This window comes from Elephantulus edwardii, unplaced genomic scaffold, assembly GCF_000299155.1.
Source record: "Elephantulus edwardii isolate Elephantulus edwardi_28Jun2011 unplaced genomic scaffold, EleEdw1.0 scaffold00223, whole genome shotgun sequence".
NCBI lineage: Eukaryota > Metazoa > Chordata > Mammalia > Macroscelidea > Macroscelididae > Elephantulus > Elephantulus edwardii.
Window position 1 is genome coordinate 1,849,784 of NW_006399973.1, and position 20,987 is coordinate 1,870,770.

General features: G+C 36.1%; 1 protein-coding gene across 1 annotated transcript in view; it reads right to left on the reverse strand.

The window, feature by feature from the left end:
* Positions 1-5,980: 5,980 nt before the first annotated feature.
* The window catches only part of MBOAT2 (membrane bound O-acyltransferase domain containing 2), a 105,506-nt gene continuing 90,499 nt past the window's right edge, over positions 5,981-20,987 (reverse strand). Inside the window, exons 10-13 of the mRNA XM_006898196.1 lie at positions 17,642-17,706; positions 15,832-15,964; positions 8,737-8,888; positions 5,981-6,878 (exon numbers count right to left, since the gene is read on the reverse strand). Coding sequence (XP_006898258.1) covers positions 6,653-6,878; positions 8,737-8,888; positions 15,832-15,964; positions 17,642-17,706 — 576 coding nt within the window. The 3' untranslated portion in view covers positions 5,981-6,652. The remainder of the gene's footprint in view (positions 6,879-8,736; positions 8,889-15,831; positions 15,965-17,641; positions 17,707-20,987) is intronic.

The following is a 20,987-nucleotide window of genomic DNA, read 5'->3' on the forward strand; positions in this document are numbered from 1 at the left end:
ATGTCCCTCTCCAAGGACCAGTCCTTTCTTACATGTCCAAAGTATGTCAGACAAAGCCTCAGAATCCTTGCCTCCAAGGAGACACCTGGTTTAACCCTCTCAAGGTTGAATCTGTTTTCCTAGCAGTCCATGGTACCCTCAATACTCTTCTCCAGCACCACAGCATGAAGACATCAATTCTCCTTCTATCCTCCCTAAGTCACTGTCCAACTCTGATACATAACAAGTGATTGCAAAGCCCATGGCTATATCAGATGCACCTTAGTCTCCAGAGAGACACCATTGCTCTTCAGTGCTTTAGAAAGGTCCCTAACAGCAGACTTTCCCATCGCAATACGTCTTTTAATTTCCTGGCTATTAATGCCAAGAGTGTTGACTGTGGAGCCAAGCAAACTAAAGCTGTGAACAATCTTAATCTCTTCACCATCCATCCCGATGCTGCCAACTGGTCCAGTGGTGAGAATCTTTGTCTTCTTGATATTGAGCCTCGACCCATTTTGGAGGCTGCAGTCCTTAACCCTCTGCAGCAAGCACTTTAGGTCCTCCTCACTGTGGTGAAAATATACTTAGAGTTGTTTTAATTATCTTCTAAAGTGTTACAATGTGACTTCTTGTTGAGCACCAGTGGGTTGGAACTCACAGATAACCTTCCAGCTTGTTTTCATAATGTGAAACACTTAGAAATGTTTAAAAAACATTTTAAGCAATTAACTCAATGACTCCTCAGAATATTACTTTCATATTAAAGAACCCTCAAAGAAAAAAAAAAGACAACTAGTTCTAGTGATGAGCTCAGAATTCAGTTCCTAGATGGAAAAGGACTTTGAAATTGATGAACACACACAAACAAATATTTTTTAAACTACTTTTTAATCCATTTTAAAGACACTCAAATTAGAAAAACGTTTATATGTAAGTTAAAAATACCTTTAAAATCTAGCAATTAGCCACCAGTGCAGCTCTGAGGACAAAGAGTAGAAATGAGTGATCATTAAAACAGCACATCACAGTGAAACTGACACAGTGGCATTTTTAATTTACCATACAACAAGAACTATTTAGGGATCTTTTGAAAAATAACACTTCTTTAAAAAAATATTTTTAAATAATAAAAAAAAAAGCACATAAAACCACAGTATATCTCAACCAAGAAAGGCAAATACAAATACTGTAAATACTGGCTGCTGGAGGTGAGTTCCACATTTGGGTGACGGAACAACTACTTTGAGGCAGGGATAATGAAACGACTTTGAAAGGAAAGCAAGGACAAAGTCATACATTTTCATTTTAATTGTGTACCTGAATTATTTTTACTTTCATTCTATTGCTTTTATTCTGTGCTCCTCTAGTTTGAATCAGCAGTTGCTCTTATAGGCAACTGAAGATGAACCAGACTGGTTTGGAACATATTGGTACTGAATGGTTTGATTACTTTTCCCCTCATGATGAAATGTCAGAAACTAATGCACTTCACTGACAAATCAGTTATGTAAAATAAAAATACTTTGAATTAGTCAAAGAGAAATACAAACTCTTCACGTTTGTTCTTTAATGAGAAAGGACAAAAAGGATATTAACAAACAATTCCTCAAAGAAGTTAATCCAAAATAAAGACTGAGAAGGAAATGGTCTCATAAAAGTCTAGCAAAAGGCAGCCAGTCATGTTTTTAATTTCAAAAATTGCTGTCAGTTTGATATTTCTATTTCTTTTTACACAATGACAAAATCTGATATTACTGGAGAGATGATGAGCATCATCAAGTTTTAGAGAGTGGTAATATATTATCTTGATACTGTTATTTATAGTCCAGGGCTTATTTGTTTTATAAAAGTTTTCTTTATACTAGAAAGAAGACAGCTAAAATTAGATTAAAAGGGAAGACAAACTAATTAGAGTAAAAATGTCATTTGTCTGTGTTTTAGAAAGATTTCCCAATCAATGCTATTGAAGTTGTCATTCCTTCACTGCGTTTTGCAGAATATAAAAAAATCTATTAAAATAAATATTATTTAAAACATATAAAACTTTATTAGGCAGCCTACCAACTAATTTGTACCATATTATTGTATGCATATTGCAAATAATGCATGCATGGTACCTTTTTTGCAAACCATGTAACCATGATTTCTTCCTATGAGCGCTACATATCTATGTGCATTTCTGTGGGCACATTATATGTGAAAAAATATGGTAAGTGGCTGCATCTTCTGTACAAAAAGAGATTCAAAAAACAGCTTAATTATTCATTATAGTAGCATTCCTAGAAAATACCAACATGAAAAATTTCATTTTAAATTTGTAAGGATTTAATATAAATAGACTTTACTGCATGGTGTGGCAGGAAAAACACTGTAGAGATACTCTATCCTTATCTCTACAATCTAATTTTGAGTGCAGTTTTGTTTCTTTTAAATGCAAATCTTTTCCTTCCACATTAGGAACACATATAACAACCCTACTTTTGCAGGAACAAGAAAGAAGTTCTTTCCAGATCAACTTTTTAATAAATATACAACAAGTTAAATACGTTTTACAAGGTACTTGGGGGCAGTTAAAATTGTATTTCACAGTGTGCTCCACAGTTCTGCACCTAAGTAAAAACTTATATATTAAATTTCAGCCAGGATGGAACAAATCCCACAAAATGCTGATAATATACCTAACGCTCTAGATAAACCCTTAACTGAGACAGCAGTAACAGACAATATTCTGACTATAATTCTCTCAAGTGGTTTTCTTCCTTTCAATTTTAAGACACAGATCTTAAAACCAATTATTGATAATAAAGAAAAAAATATTAAAGTCCAGATTTGCTCATGAATATACAAAGTAATAGATAAGATTTTTGCCAGAATAGTATAATGCAGTTTCTAGATAACAGTGTAAGTTTTGTAATCAATGCAAATTTTTAAAAATAATTATTTTCTGTAGTCAAAATAAGGTGCAGCTAAATGAAATATATTTTAAATATCTGAGTAAAAATTTTTTGAGAAGTTATCTGCTGGTAAGCTGTCTAGTAAAGTCAATAATTTATATAAAATATCTAATAGCATATAGATTCAATTCCACATAAAAAAAGTAGACATCAAAAATGTAGAGAAAGCAAAAAGGACAATGTTTTAACAGAAACTACTTCATTATGAAAAATTTATATTAAGGAACATTCAGTATAAATTGACAGAATGGTCTGTCACCATGATCACATTTTGAATCATAGCTTTTAGCTCAAGTAATAAAAGCAGATGACCATGACAATTCTTCAATCCTGAATCTATGTCTATGTCTATGAATCTTGTGGAAATTGCTAATTGTTTCCACTGATCCTATCCTGTAAGCATTAACCTTTCTAGCTGACAGTTCAGGAACTTGAGGTCTAACGATTAAGTGATTTTATTTAAATCATATGGCTCATTAATGACAGAGCCAGAATAAAGAAAAAGGTCTCCTCCCAGATCAATTAATGCCTTAATACAAATTACCTTTAATTATTATAAACATTTTCTTTACTGTAAATTTTTCACAAAACTGGTATCCAAGGAGATGCTGTATTTCACATGGTGGGTAAATAGTAACATACTTTAAAATCAGATATATGGTGCTAACATAAGTAGGAGGTGGACATTTTTGAATCCTAATTAAACTTTTTGTTACGCTGAATCCTTCAGAGGCTAAATAAATTTTCTAGAGCTCTAATAATAATGTTTATTTTAAAAACTGAGAAGTCAGTTGGAACATAGGAGTGGCTGAGATATCAAATATTTGTTACTGTTTGATGAAACTGGGGGAAGAACAGTTACTTATTTTCCCCAAGTATTATTTAACTTAGCAAAAGTACAAGTATTATATTGATTGGACACCGCTGGAGTAGTTTTATGACAACTGAAGAGTGAGAAAATATTATAAAGATGCACTGAATCCTTTTATAGATTAAAAGTAAGCAAAAATTTATATTCTAATGAATCCCTTCATACTTATCAGTAGTAGAGGTTATGCCAGTTTTAAAATACTCTACCACAAGTAGGAAAAAAATGTATCTCTTTACTCTGATAATGACAGAAGATCATTTAGAAAAACAAAATATATATACTAAAAAAATTGTCTAAAAAACACTCCAAGAATATATATTCACTTTGTAAAGAACAAAAAAATTCTTGACGAGAAAAAGTTGAGAATTAGAATGGTTTTTCTTCTAGATTGCATCCTTGTGATTGTAATTTGCTCAAAAGCAGAACTATCAAAAATTTCATAAAAATAGTTGATTGAGGAGGATGAAATGTCAAACAGTATATATAATGTATTCTATTAAATATCATTAAGCTGGCCAAACATTCTTCTATACGGTAGTAATACCATTATATTAATCATGTAAGATATAGGTAACCAATTTTGTTTTATAGCCTGGGAAATAATAGTCAATAGAAATAAATGGTAATTATTCATCAGTGGTTAAATAGACTGTAGAATAAAAACAGAAGTTTTAATAAAACTTTCTTGTTTTTATTATAGTAGGTTCATCTTTCAGTTTCTTTACTTTCTCCTAATAGGGATCTGATTCTCTGTGGCATTCATTGAACTCAGGAGACGTTTTTCATGTTATCTTCCCACATTACACAGCTAGTTTCATTGCAGTGCATGAGAAAATAGAGAAAATTTATTTAGGTGTCTTTACTAGGAGGAACAAGGCAGGGCTAATCTCATGGAAAAAAATGTTAACTTCAGAAATTTTAAAACATTTTATATAAACAAAGATTAGGTTCTAAGAGGATAAATAACTTATTTTTGGCTTATTAGGACTTCAATATCAACAAATAGATTTCCTTTTTCTTTCTTTTTTAAATGTGATACTACAGCTTTTAAAAGTCACTTTGTTGTTGTCTTTAACTATATTTGAAACTGTACTGGTAACACAAATCCAAACAAAGAATCATCATAAAGAACAATTTGCAATTCATGGAAAAAATATTAAGGCACAAATAAAATAAAATCCACAAAAGATTTGCTGAGTAAAGGTGAAATCAAAGGGCCTGTGTATCCTTTCCCTGCCAGTCTCTGTTGGCTGCGGCCATGCTTGCAGGCTATCTCTGCCCCAGACCGCGTTCTGCCTACTTCTTTCAGCCCCTGCAGCCTTCATGATCATCTGAGGAACTGAGTGAGATGCTGCAGTGATGAAAGGTCAGATTTGTTAGGGTAAAACGGCCAATAGCACACTTTTAACTTATAAAAAGTAAAACACATTTTAACAAGCACTAACAGTAGTAGTTTAATGTGAAAAATTCATTGTTTGGAAACTAATATACTCTTTTATAAAAATGTGGTTTTGACCCTCTGACTTAATATTCCATTTCCCTAAAACTTCTCCAAATATAAATCAGCTGTCAGGGAAAAGAAAAGGATCGGCAAGATAGTCCCCTTACTCAATGGCTGCTGTTTCAAACTTTTCACGCAATCTGGGATTACTTTCATAATCCTTTTCTAAATCTATAGTTTACACTTGATAAATTTAATTTAAAAATCTAAAAGTATTAAAAAGTTATTAAGCTTTTTAATGTCTTACATAACCACAAAGAGCTCAGATAAATAGGGATAAAAAGCATTTCTGCTGAGCACCTAATACTTGCTTGCACAGTTGTATTCTCTATTACAGCTGCAGGAGCCCTGGTGGCGCAGTGGCTAAGTATTCAGCTGTTACCCAGATTGGTGGTTTGAACCCAAAGATGTGGCAGTCTGCGACCTTAAATATTTATAGTCTTGGAAACCTTATGGGGCAGTTCTACTGTATCCTACAGGGTTGGAATAGACATGGTGGCATGGTTTTTATTATTTTTTTAACATTACAGATGCCCACTGACTGCTCGAGTCAGTTTAGGGTTTTCTTTATTCATTCCTACTTCCCTCAATTTCTTTATTTTCTATCTTTCTTAGACAAAAAAAATATCTCACCTCTCTTTAATTATGGTTAAGAAATTACTCTTTGGAGGACTTTCTAACTGACACACCAGGTAATTAAGCTCTGCGTCAAAACAATCTACCTATAATTTGGCATCTCTTAATGTTTACACTTTCACTATGTTCTGTCATCATTTAAGACCTTTAAGACTAGTCTTCAAATACTGAGATGTTTATTGCATTTTTAAGTATCCACAATCTTAAATATCCTCTTTTAAATTCTTCTTAGATTCCTTTACAACATACAGTACCAAACATGTCAAATATGACTTCTCACAACATTACACGGGAAAACACAATTTAGGAACAATATTTTAGGAAATAGAGAGTTTAAGGCAAAACATTTATTTGGAAAAGGTATTTTCTCAAAATTTTCCAGATTGACACAATTATTTTCTACCTCTTTTCAGTGCCTTATGATACGCAACATACATTCAGCAACAGGGCACATATATGACCCTATGGACATATGCTGAGGTCCTGAGTGCCCATTGAAATAATGGAGATACTTTTGTATAAGGCGTTGCCTACAGAAACATGGCATGGGAGGGGTTATTTCACTCCATTTCCAATCTGATATATATATAAATGTCCAATTTCCCACCCTCCCCACTATATCTCTTTTCCAACAAACACAAACCCTTTGAAAGGTGCTAAGATTGGTTTCTGTTAACCTAGAAAAGATGGCCATCAGGCATTCTTCCATCATTGCTTTAGTGACGAATGTCTGGAGGTTATTTCTTGATTCTGACTGCAAACATTGTTTGTTGTGGAAAAACTATTATGTCCCAAAGAATTTCCTTGTTCATCATCTTTTTTCGATTGTGAGAGCTGAATATTTTCATGTGTATTCTTTCTTTTAAGAGTTTTTTTCACAGGCAACAACAATAGTACTAAGATAGCAGCAATGTGAAGGCAAAAATACCAGGAGCTAAAAGAAAAAGGGGAAAAGGTTATTAAATTGCAATATTCCATAACCTTCAATTCTAGCTCCTGTCAGCCCGATTTGCTACAGAAAACTGTGCTCTAGGGAATTTTCATGGCTACAGACCACCAGGACCGTCTTCTCAGGCACCTCTCGCTGGGTTCCAGCCCAGTGCTAACCATTTGTGCCACCCAGGGACTTCCCAGTATAGAGACAAATTGCTTATAATCATGACAGCAGATCTCATGTTAGTTTTTTTTGTAAGGGTCATAATACCCAAAATAAGTAGGAGTATTTTAAAAGGTACTTAGTAAGTATGTGTAGTGATCTGGAAAACTAGAGTGAAATACTGAGTAAAGAAATAATAGTACACCGGGATAGGAAAGATGTTCATTGTTGAACTCCCTAATTAAGTCATAGTCACTAATGAAATTACTGAAAATATAAACAAAGGCCAAAGTATTAAAAACATACTTAGAAGAATCATTCTTCAAAATAAATATAAACTACTTAAACAGTTTTCTATAGATCTGAGTTCAAGTGACTATAAATCTAGAATGGAAAATCCCACACAACAGTTCAATCATAATTAAAAAATTAAAAAATAACTCAATTAAAATGGAAATTCTATCAGTGTGTGATTATAGTCATATTTAGTGCAACAGTTTCTTTCTGTTAAAGTCATTCTAGATGCTACAGTAATAAAGACTTTATTCAAAGTAATTACTATTTGGTGAGGCAGAAAGAATAGATAAACAAATTAAAGAACTGAGTTCAAACAACTTTTATAATATAGAGGTGACCCAAGTACCAATGAACAACGAAAGGACTGAAAGTAAAAGAGAAAAATTTACATAACTTTTTCCTGTATAATGAACTGTCTCTTAAAAATAATACGTTTAGGACAATAAAGCTATGCTATACTTTCTAGTAAAACACTTTTACGTGATTTAAGAAAGTAGTTAACTAGCTGTATTTCTAATTCAGACTCTCTTTTGAGGGTTGGGTAGTATCAGTCATTCCATGAAGAAACTTGAGATGGCTTGATGTAAGATTTAAAAGTAATTGAGTGCAAGACCAGTTTGCTCTGTAAACTTTCGGTCAACTCACAATACCTTTTTTTAAAAAACCCATCTGCCAACTCAGAACAAATAGTACATTTAGCTGTAGGAAATAAGACTGTTATTTCTCTTTATTACTGAATGGCAAAGAGAGTTTGTGTTTTTTAAAAATAGTTATTCCAATAATGGTTTTATACAATATCTGTCCTTGTGGGACTGAGCTAGTTTACTCAGCATAATGCTCTCCAGTCCCTCCCAAGATAGGTACTATTTTACAAAATCTTTGCAACTGCACGCTATGTAGTATTCCATTGTGTGAATGTACCATAATTTCTCAATCCATTCATTTGTGGTTGGACAACATATGAGCTGTAACCATGTTCTTGAAATGGTGAATAATGGGCTATGAATATTGGTGTACAAGTCTCCATTTCTCCTTAGTTCTCATTTTTTCATGGTATATTGCAAGCAGAGGAAGAGCTGGGTCATATGGAATAGCTATTTTCAGCTTTCTGAGGAAGTGCCAAACTGCCTTCCAGAATGGTTGTACCATTTTACAATCCCTCCAATATTGTATAAAACCATTATTGTGTGATGAGTATTAAGATCCAAGGATGGGGTGGAAGCAGAGGGATGAGGATGGTTTTGAGGGGAAGGATTAATCATGGGGTTGTACAATTTGATGGGTGGTTGGGAAATGGGAAGTATTTGGTCTGAAAAACAATGTATTCAAATATTGTAAATAAACTAGTATAAATTAAAAAAGTTATTGCACTGACATCTTTGAAGAAGTAAACACTTACCTGTAAAACATGAACGATGGTTTTATAGAAAGAAGTACAAATGGCACAACTATGTAACTTATTGCTATTTGTGTTGCCATCCATGTTACAACATCATAAAAAAATTTAAGTTGAGGAGATTTGATGAAATAATGTCTAATGTTATTTCTTATCTGAAATAAATAAGAAAATTTTTTATATTTAATATATTTTATAAAACTAGACAAGTTACAGCAATTATTTTAAGGAAGCAGAACAACAAAGTATCATACACTGACAGTAACCTTGGTTCAGATAAGCAATGTACATATGCACAAAAATATATAGAGGATGATATGGCACTTGAAGAAAACACAAACAAGTGGTCAATCTGGATAAAGAGAATAGGTATTCTTCATAACTTTACCATAGGTGGAAAATTGTATCTAAATTTATGTTTCATTATTTTAAAAAATAGATTAAGAGTAGCACTTCCTCAACAAAAACCAATTCCTGTGAATAAACACATAATGACTCTCATGTGCCTTGTTGTAGACCATAGAGTTGATTCTGACTAGAGTAACCACAAATTAGGACAGCTAGCATAGTTGGTAGAATGTTGCACTATATATCCAGCAGTTCAAATCTATTAGCTGCATAAAGGGAGAAAGAGGAGCAGTGTCCTCCCCTCAGGACTTACCACCTTGGAAACCAGCGTCTCCACAGGCTTTTCCTATCCTGTAAGCCTTCTGGGAAAAGAATGTTGGGCCTCTTCTCCATTCAATAGGTTGGTGGGTTCTAAATGGCATATTTTGTCATAACAATGCAAGTCAAGTATTTTTGCACAAAAGTGCCTTAATGGATGTGGTGGCCTAATAGTTGGCTTTATTTTGTAGCCTTTAGCCATCTGTCGTCTCCAGCTACCTTAACTGTAGAAACATGGTCTTGTGGGTCAGCATGGTCTTGCAAATCAGCATCAGGTGTGGGACTGGGATAAGAGGGGAGAGTACTTCCCATATTGAGCAGCAAGACTTGAGGTGAGAGACTTGAGATAAAATTTGAGGATAATAAGGCTGGAGGCAGCAAGACTGGTGAGAGTGAGACCATGGTGGTAGAGAGACTGTGGCATTGCTGTGGAGAAACTGACTTGAGGCTTCTTACATTTGTACTGGCCAGGTGGATTTTCCAGTTTTTGAAGATGGAAGGAAAAGCTACTTGCTGAATTGAAACTGGAGCCTAGACTGAATTGTGCCTTGGAACTGGTGGACTAAAACCTGGACTTGTTTTGGGTGATATTCTTTGCCTCCCCCCTTCAACTTTCTTCCCTAAAAAAACCATTTGTTGGTACCATAACTGTGAGTGTGTGAGTCAGCAACAAATTAAAAAAATCTCCTGCTGTTGGTGGGGCTCTACAGGTACCACGGGGATGGGTAAACAGCTCTTTTTCTGCTTTCTGCTCTGAGGCAGTGAGGGACTGTGCTGTTCTTACTACCTCTGGCCCTTTGAAAGAGACCCTCATGGACCTGTGCCTCTATGGCCTGTTTTCTCCTCTTTAGACACTGGTACAATGGTAACATTCTCAGCCACTAATTTAAATGTTTGAACCTACCAGTCACTCTTCAAGAGAAAGATGTGGCACTGTAACCTCATAAGATTACATTACAGCCTTGGAGAACATACAGGGAAGTTTTCTGCTTTAAAGCACTGCAATGAGTTCAGAATTAACATGACAATGAGTTTAGTTTCGGTTTAAACTTTTCTGGAAAAGACTGTCAAGTCTTTACTCTCGATGGAATCAGTGATAAGATTCAAATACAGACCTTTCTGTCAGCAGCTGAGCACTCTGTTGCTGTTACTTGCTGTCAAGTCACCTGTGATTCATAGAGACCCCATGTACAGCAGCTCTGAACCCTGCCATGTTGTGAGAGAGTCTCACAGACTCCAACACACCTGCCCCCATTACCCTGGTCACTGTGTAAATCCATCTTATCTGGGGTCTTCCTCTCCTGCTCTGTCCCTCCAACCTTCCAAGCATGATGTCCTTCTCCAAGGATGGGTCTCTCCTGGCCACGTGTCCAAATTATGTGATAGGGAGCTTCAAATTCCTAGCCTCCAAGGAGAAAAAGGTTTCACCTCTCCAAAATAGACCTGTTTGTCTTCTTGGCAGTACAGGGTATGTCCAAGACTTCCCCAGCATCACAACTCAAAGACATTCTTATTCTGTCATCTTTAGTCACTGTCCAGCTCTGATACATCAATAATTCTGAAGACCATGGCCTGAATCAGGTGAACCTTATTCTCTACACTGAAATCTTTGCTTAACAGTACTCTGAAGAGGTCCTTGATCGCAGATTTTCCTGATGTAACTGGTCTTTTGATTTCCTGACTGCTAAGCATAGAGCCAAACAAGCTGAAATTGTTAACCACCTCAATCTCTTCTCCATTTATCATAGTGCTGCCAACTGGCTCAGTGGTGAGAATCTTTGTCTTCTTGATGTTGACCTTCAGTCCATACTGAAGACAACAGACCTTGACTCTCTTCAGCAAATACTTTAGGTTCTCCTCAGTTTCAGGTTGTGTCATCAGCATATTATGGATGAGTCTTCTTCCAAACCTGATGCCACATTTCTCTTTATAAAGCCTAGCCTCTTGAATGATCTGTTTCACATATAGATTGAAAAGGTATGAAGACAGGACACATCCCTGAAGAACTCTTTTCCTGTTTTTGAAGTATGCAGTATTTCCTTGTTCTGTTCTGAGGACTGCTTCCTGGTCTGAGTATAGGTTTCGCATGAGCACAATTCAGTGTTCTGGGATTCCCACTCTCCTCAAGGTTAGTCACAATTTATTGTGGTCCATACAGTCAAATACCTTTGCATAGTCAATGAAACACATATAGAGATTCCTCTGGTATTCTTTCCTTTCCACCAAGATCCATCTGACACTGGAGAAAATAAATGTCTCTACTTTGTTGTTATGTGCCGTTGAGTTGCCTCTGACTCATAGCGACCCTATGTACAAGAGCCCTAAACCCTGCTCTATCCTGTGCCAATCTTATTGTCTCAGACACACCTATCGTCATTACCCCAGTGACTGAATCAGTCCATATCCCTGAAGGTTTTCCTCTCCTGTGCTGTCCCTCCACCCTCCCAAGCATGACGTTTCTCTCCAAGAACTGATCCTGCCTTGCAACATGTTCAAAGTATGTCAGACAAAGCTTTAGAATCCTTGCCTCTAAGGAGCAGCCTGGCTTCACTCTCTCCAGGACGAACTTGTTTGTTCTTCTAGCTGTACATGGTATATTCAACACTCTTATCCAGCACCACAGCTCAAAGGCATCAATTCTCCTTCTATCATCCCTAGTCATTGTGCAGCTCTCTGATGCATAGCAAGTAATTGCAAAGACCATGGCCTGTATCAGGCTCATCTTAGTCTCCAGACTGACATCATTGCTCTTCAGTACTTTGGAGAGGTCTCTAACTGAAGACTTCCCCAGTGGAATTAATTTTTTAATTTCCTGGCTGCTGGTACCAAGAATGTAGATTGCAGAGCCAAGCAAACTGAAGCTGTCAACAATCTATCTCTTCACCATTTATCATGATGCTGCCAATCGGCCTAGTGGTGACAATCTTTGTTTTCTTGATGTTAAGCTTCAATCAACAGTGAAGGCTGCAGTCCTTGACCTTCTACCTCCAATCCTGATGCCACATTTCTCCTCATAGAACCCAGTCTCCCAGATAATTTGTTCTGCATATAGATTGAAAAGATATGGAGACAGGACACACCCTTGATGCACACTCTTCCCAATATTGAACCATGACGTGCTTCCTTGCTCTGTTGTGACGATGGCCTCCTGGTCAAGTATAGGTTTCACATAAGCACAGTCAAGTGTTTTGGGATTCCCATTCTTTTCAGCATCTGCTACAGTTTGTTATGATCCACACAGCCAAATGCTTTTGCTTAGTCAATGAAACACAGACATTCTCTGGTAGTCTCTACTCTCGGCCAAGATATAGCTGACATCCGGTATATCTTGTGCCACTGTCTCTTCTAAATTCAGCCTGCACTTTAGGCAGTTCTCTGTTGACGTGCTGGTCTAGTCATCTTTGCATAATCTTCAGCAGAATCTTGCTTTCATGTGATATCAATCATACTGTTTGTTAATTTCTATTCTCTGTTGGATCACTTTTCTTTGGAATGGAAACAAATATAGATCTCTTCCAGTCAGAAGGCCAGGTGGCTGTTCTCCAGATTTCCTGGCACAACTTGGTGAGCACATCCTGGGCAGGATCTGTTTGTTGAATATCAATCGGTATGCCATCAATTCCTGGAGCCTTGTTTGTTGCCAATTCTTGAGCCAGCATTAGTGATACAGACTTATTAACAACTCCTTAAACCACATTTGGAAAATTATACAAAAAATGTTCTATTTTATTTTTACTAATATGAGTTATTCATGCTTTAATCTCTGCATTTGTGAAAGACAGATAAAAACTGAGCTCAAGTCAAATATCACACACTATTTGTTCATTAATAACAGCCTGAAAGAGTGTCTCAAAAGAAGTGTCTCTCATAACCACAATTTAAAGCAAAAGTTTTTAGCTTCCGAAGTAGTCATATCAAGTTTTAATCGGTACTAATTTAACCAAAAATTATTTTATTTTTTTCCTTTGCATCCTATAATTTTTAGTTTCATGTTTGTAAGATGAAACAAACACACTTCTGCTGTAAGTAACATTTTTTTTCTTCAGAAAAAAGTGTGTGCACACTGTAACCATTTCCTTCCCAATTCTTCCTGGTGGTTCCTGTTTGCCTTTGTTCTTCCAGCCTCTCCCTCTCTGCCTTCTGGTGGGAAATGCTGCCCTTTCGATCTAGGCTGGTACCTCCTCATTGTTAATGTCCACTTCAAGGCCAATCTACTGTGGGCCTGAATTGTCACTGGGGTAGACTCAGTGTGAAGGTCTCTACTAGTCTTTATCCGGCCTATATGCCAAGCAAATTTTCCGTTTTGTTTCATAGTTATCTCCCATTCTATTCAGAACCCTTTTAGAGAATCCTTTAGAGTGGTTGGGGCTTCTTATCTTCTCATATATAGCTGAGAAATAATTTTATATTTATGTAAAGAAGGATACTGGAATTTATCAGTTTGGGTAATAATGACATCCCAACAATCTTAAATCTTCCATTTCATGAATGGACATCTTTCTACTTAGAGATAATTTAACACCTTCTTTTCCAATCTGGATACTTTTCCGTTCTCTTTCTTGTCAAATTTCTCTGGCTAGGATGTCTAACATATTATTGACCATAAATGGTAAAATCAGATCTTTTTGTTTTTGATATTAATAGGTAAGGCTTCAGTCTTTATGTATAATGCTAGCTGATGGCTTTTAAGACCATCATTTGTTAAATGCTAGAAGAACAGGTCCTGAATCCTGGCACCTACCATTTGCTGCTTTGCTTGTTACCTTAGTAATCATCTACTCTCTGTGGCACTGTGTCCACAAGTGACAAATTAATCTTCCTGAAGCATGAATTTCAACACTTCATTCTTATGTTTGAAAATGTTTCTTTACTACTCCCTGATAGATTCAACCAAATAAAGATTAAGCTCTTTCCAAGTGCTCTTCTACTACTGTGCCTCTCACCAACATTTGTCTTTCCAGAATTATTTACTATTTTACTTACATAAATTATGTTTCAAACCTACTTCTCACTCACCAAGTACAATATGAACTTCCAAAATTACTTTTGCAAATTTCAATTCCTACACCCAGAATCTCATTTTGTCTCCCATTAAACTTTGCTCATTACAGAAATAACTTTCATTTGTCAAAGCCTTGGTGCAACCAAGGAGGTAATCTCTAGTAAACTAAAAGGATTTTCTTTTAGCTCTAAATACCTATGATACTTATTGACAAAATGTATGGAATTTATAATATATGACTCAACACTAGTATTAACGGAAGGTCAACCCTTATTTAATACTTCTTAATATTTCTCCAATGTTGGTGTGTTGGAGTCAGTGAGACCATCTCAGGACAAGCCAGGCTTCAGAGCTTTTGTATATAGGGTCTCTATGGGTCACAGGCGACTCAACGGCCCATAAGAACAACCACCTAAAATTAAATATGGGAGAGTCTAGAGAGCATGATACCAAGTGAAATAGCTCAGTCACAAAGGATAAATACTGCATAAGACCATTATTGTGAAAACAGGATAATAACTGAGCAAGATTATCACACACACACACACACAAATGTTCAAAAGGGGAAGGATGAAGGGAGAAGGGGAGGCAAAAAAAAGAGAAAGGGGAAGATCAGTAGGAAAGCAGAGGTTAGAGTCAAGAGTATATGAAGAGGAAAGATTGAATGGGGATTTGAAAAGACGGGGTGCTAACAGGCAGACTTATATAAAACACAATGTATGAGTCATTGTATAAAGTACAATTTATACAAATGAAACACAGTGTATTTGATTGCATGAAAACTAAAAAAATAAATACAGTGATTTGCTAGTTTCTTAAATTAATCCACCTTACCTGAAGTGTTGTAACAAGCTTGTTCAAACACTGTTTTCATTCTGTTATCTTCCTCGCACTGACTTACAAGGACTTGTATTAAACTGTCCTTTCATTTTCCCATAACATTAATAATCTAATTTCTTAAGTAATTTTCAAAACATTATTCCAGGTTCCAACCAAACCAATACTAATAAAGAACCATAGCTTGCCTTTAATTTAGTACTGTACCAATTGTACTGACCTGCTTATCTTGGGCTACTACAACTTAGCTCATCATCTAAAATATGACTAAAAATTACAGCTTCCAGAAAACATTAACCCTCTGATAATTTTAAATTAACTACATGCTAAGTTATCTTCTAAAAAAATTTAATCAAGACAATTAGTTTTTGAATGCAGCTATTTACCAGGAACATATAATTAAGTGTGAAGTTTAGCATATAGCAAATATTAAGGTACACATAAATAGTTATAAATATCTATTCTAGGGTAGAGTACAATGTTAATTGGGGCCCAAAAATTGTGGCCTACTTTGTAAAACAGATTTAGTCAGCTCTAATAATACAAGTAAACTACCATTGGATGAATTATAAGATAAAATTCTTGATACTTACAGCTCGTGCTGCTAATGTCATTAACACCCCTGATAGAAATGTTAGATAATATCCTGGGTATACCCCATGCCAAAGGGCAGAAAGAAAGAATGTCTGGATAGTTGGACTGATGGAGGCACGCTCATAACACACCCTAGAAACCAAGAAAAACATGGAGAGCAAGAGGAGTGATTAGAGCTATACAGTCTCACAATGCTGATTTTTAAAAAAACAGTGGTAAAAATGTTTCTCTCTCCCTCCCTCTACACACACATTAACACACACACACACACACACACACGCATGCACACACACACACCCCCAACCATCTGCACTTCCACTGTTTCCACATTTGTAACCCACTGACAGTACATTCACCATGTTGTACAATTATCATTTTGCTATTCAATTGTTCATTCTGTTTTAACTGTGTGACAGAATTTAGTGAACACACATTAATTTACCTTAGGCAATAACCTGATTTGTGACCCTCAGAAAGATTATAACTGTGAAGCATCATAAATTTAGGAAAACAATTTCCTTTCTTACTACTAAGTGTATATCAGATAGTCAAATGCTTGTCTTAGTATATGCCTTTCTTTGTATAAAAGCATAAAAAATACTTCCAGATATATAAAAACATCTTTAACATAATAATACAATAATAAAAATTTTGACATGGGTGGCAAAGTAAAGCCTGTGTGTTTTATTATGAACCACTGTATGTATCTTATTATAATTGGATATTTGCAATCCAGGGACTGCTAATATACTCTGGGTATTTTAAAGGTAAAGTATTCAATTTTACCCTTAAGCACTACAAAACAAAGTTACTTTACTAAGAAGTCCCTAAAGCCCTACTGTTACAAGAACAGTATTTCATTAAAAAGATATGTTCAGCACAGGGAAATACACTATCAGAATAATGAGAAAACTACAATCACTGATAGTTTCTATGCAATTCTTCTCTTTAACTCCCTCTTTGGTAAATGTTGCTGCTTCTGCCTGGGCTGCCTTTCCCTACTCTTTGACCATCTGATAATCTTTCAGTTCTCAATCTCAATTCAAGCATCAACTGCTGAGAAGTTTCTCCTCTCTTCCCTTTGTGCCCGAATTCTGTTCTCTTGCCCTCTATTATAATCCTCACAACAGCAACTAGCACAGAGTAGCAAATCTGTGTTTTTAACAAGATTGTGAAGTCTTTGATGGTAGGTACTGTGTCTTTTCTATGTTTTTTTATCCGACTGTGGCCTAGTGATAAGAGCTGCACTGCAATCCCAAAGGTACTCAATTCAAATCCACCAGCTGCTTGGTGGGAGAAGGATGGGCAATCTCCCATGGAAATTACTGCCTCAGAAAACCTGCTGGAGGGCCAGCTATGAGTTAGTTCCTACTTGACAGTACACAATAACATGTGAACACATGAAGATATTTTAAGATAAAATATTTTAAAGTAAAATCTTCCTGGAAAAATCTAAGTAGGATATATGCATAGTAGTTTTATAGGTCTTTTTAAAAACAAATCACCAATGGATGATGGTAGGAGGTAAAGGTAAGAATACTGGTGGCCTCATACAGAGGCAGAGGCCTTTTAAGGTTCACTAAGAGGTCAGTGATATCGATGTTCATCAGTCACATGCCTCAAATTGAAGCAGTGCTCTGATTTAATAATATCTTGATTTGGAAGATGTTAGTACTTCTTTGTTAAACTAAAAGTCACAATGTCGCTCAATATTTAACTTAAACAACAGCATGAATTTAGTGGAGCCCAATCTCAAGTAGGAGATGATACCAAAATATATCTACAAAGATTGTTCCTGAAGGAACATACCTTTTGAGCCAAAGAGCTGTCTGAATATTCCAATTATCAAGAAACATCTTGAAACTCGTTGACATCTGGGGAGGGAAAAAAAAGGAATTGTTTTTTCCTTCAGTCAACAAAATAATAAGGCTTTAAATATAAGTAATAAGATTTCACTGTACTAAAAATTATTTAGTGATGATGATCATGGACTGATTTCACTTTCCTTAATACTACTATCTGACAGAGTACTACTATTCTATAAAAGGAGTTTACTTATTTTGGGGAATATTCACAAGGTAAATGAATTATCATAATGTTTCCCTTAATGCCAACATTTAAAGAATTTGTCAAAGAACTTATCCTCAATGCCGGAAGTTTTAAACATCTACCTCGTAATTTTCCTTTCCACTCTAAGCTCTGCCATCACAGTGAGAGAACTCATGTCCAGAGAGATAACGGAAACATTTCATTCTTTCACTGTTACTCCTCTTCAATCACCCAATTCCATGGCTACTCTGAATACTGACTGACCTGGAATTGTTAAACTTATGCAAGAGAAATTATATACTTTTTTGTTGTTTTCTTTTCTTGTTGTGTACTGTCGAATCACATCCGACTGGCACAGAAGGAGATTGCCCTTCCTTCCCCAGTGGAGCATCTGGTGGATTCGAATTGAACAGCACGCCTTTGGGATTGCAGCACAGCTTCCTGCCACTAGGCCACCAGAGCTCCCTAATAGTAAATGTATAGATCCATCCTCACATCATGGTTTCCTGCCTTTCCAGCTCTATCACTCAGTAGAAAACGACACTTTTATCTTAGAGGGAAAGCTATTTGGTCTCCCGGACTTTATAAATTCTCCTTATGACACTCTACTTCCTTCCTTAACATTTTAGATTCCTTGGTTCATTAAATCACTTGTATTTTTACATAAATAACATGGACTTCTACAACTATTTGCTAATCAGCCATTCATTTGCATAAATATGCTATGCTTATAGTTTGTAGCAAGATGAGAGGTAAGCAATATACAGTACAACTGTTGTAGCTAGGAAGTACTGATAGCCTAGCGGCAAGAAGTTGTGCTGCAATACCAAAGGCATGCTGTTCAAATCCACTAGTTGACTCACGGGAGAAGGATGGGCAATATCCTCCCATGGGATTAAATGCCTCTGAAAACCCACCAGAGTATCAGCCTCAATGGCACACAACACCACCAACACAAATGTTGGGTATGAGTATGACTCATAGTGGCCCTAGGGACAACACAACTGACCTATCCTGTGCCACTCTCATCATTTCTGACACACTTGAGCCCACCACTGCAGAAACTGTGTCAATCCATCTTTTTCAGGGTCTTCTTTTCGACCTTCCCAAAGAATAGCCTCTCCTAGCCACATGTCCAAAATATGGGAGATGAAGTTGCGCCATCCTTGCCTCCAAGGAGCACTCTCGCTGCACTTTCCCCAAGACTTATCTGTTTGCTCTTTTGGCAGTATGCTCACTCTCTAGTAAAGGTTCTCAACAAACATCATGGTTTATTTTTCTTTTTAAATTGTCTACTTTTCAGAATCAACCCTACTGTCTATATTCTATAGCCCTAACATCTCAATGCTTAGTGCAAATCATATAAAACTAAATATCTTTTTTCACAACGCATAGTTGTCAACTAAGTGGTCCTGTTTGTTTTGTTAGTGTAGTCTCCTCTCCTGGAGAGCAGCCATTAGATTGAACTATTTGAGAATGTCTTTCTTTCCATAAGTCAAACATAAAAATATCAGCAATTTCATATTTCAACTTGATATTTCCAGTCTATGTCTATTATTTATTCCCTTTCTTAGATAGATATCATAAGTGGTTAAGATGCATGATTCATTCCTAACTCATTCTCTCACTTGATTCCAATTCTTCATCAGGTTTACTTGTGTCTATCAGTCAGTTCTCCAATGCTGTTGTTGTTAGGTGCCTTCGAGTCCAGTATGACTCACAGTGATCCTAAGTATAACCAATAATACTGTCCTATCTCAGCCCATCCTCACAATCTCTGACACTACCTGTGGGTTGAAAGCTGTGCCACCAGGATGTCAAATGCCAGGGTGGACAGGTTTTAGTAGAGCTCCATGGTAGACAGACTAGGAAGGAAGATTGGCCATCCACTTCTGAAATAACAGACCTCTGAAAACTCGATGAACAACAGTGAAATGGAACTGAGAGGTATAGCCCAGACTGGCAGTCAATGAAAATGAGGAAAACAACTGCAAACATCCTTGAATAACTATACAGAGTATGAATGTCAGAAAACTGGAAGATGTGGGGGGGAAAAGGATTGGAACATATGAACAGCCACATTCTAGGCATTAGTGACATGAGATGGACTGGTTTGGCCACTTTGCATCGGATAACCACATGGTATACAATGCTAGGAATAAAAAACAGTAAGAATGAAATTGTACTAGTTTAAAAAAAAGACAATGTTAAGGTCTATCCTTAAAGGACAATGTTGTAAGTGACAGGATATTATCCATGGTATATAAGGAAGACTTGTTAATACAACTATTATTCAAATATACATTCCTACAGCTAAACCCAAAGAGGAAGAAACAAGATGTTCATCAAATTTTGCAGTCCAAATTGACCAAACATAATATTGCATTGAACATATATCTATAAATTGCCTTTGGTAGTATTGTCATTTTCACAATATTGAGGCTTCCTGTCCATTAGCAAGGTATATTCTTCCATTTCTCCAGTTCTCTATTTGTTTCTTGTCATAACGTTTTGGAATTGGAGTTAATAATAAGTGGTGATTGGAATGCAATTCTTCAATAGTTTTATGCCTCTCTAGTCCCACTGTCACTACCCTGATTGAGGTCACCTTGACACGTCCTAACAGATCTTCCTGATCTCAAAAGAAACAGATTCCACATGACACATCCAGCTCTTTGTAAAACATGTCTGCAGAACTTCACTGCCACAGAGGTAACATATTCAAAGTGCTCTATTATTTTTTAAAATACAATTCAAAATCCTTAACATGAATACCTAGCTTTCTAGTCTTAGCTTTCACCAGTTTGTATATTACTAAACCAGTTTAAGTAACAAACACTTTTTTCCCCCTCTGTACATTTTTATGTAAATAAAAATAAAATAGTGGGGTTTTTGTTAATAATTTTAATGAACATTTACAGAGAATTGGGATTTCCATTCATTCATTGCTGCACTTCTCTACCCGCCCAGCCCTCTCCCCCCGCACCCCAGTTTGCTCCTCTCTTTCAAAACTAAAAGACTCCCTCCCTGGTACACAATCCCCCTGCACCCCTCCCACCGCCCCAAGTACATTCCACTATGCAACCTTCATTGTGGACTCTTGTGA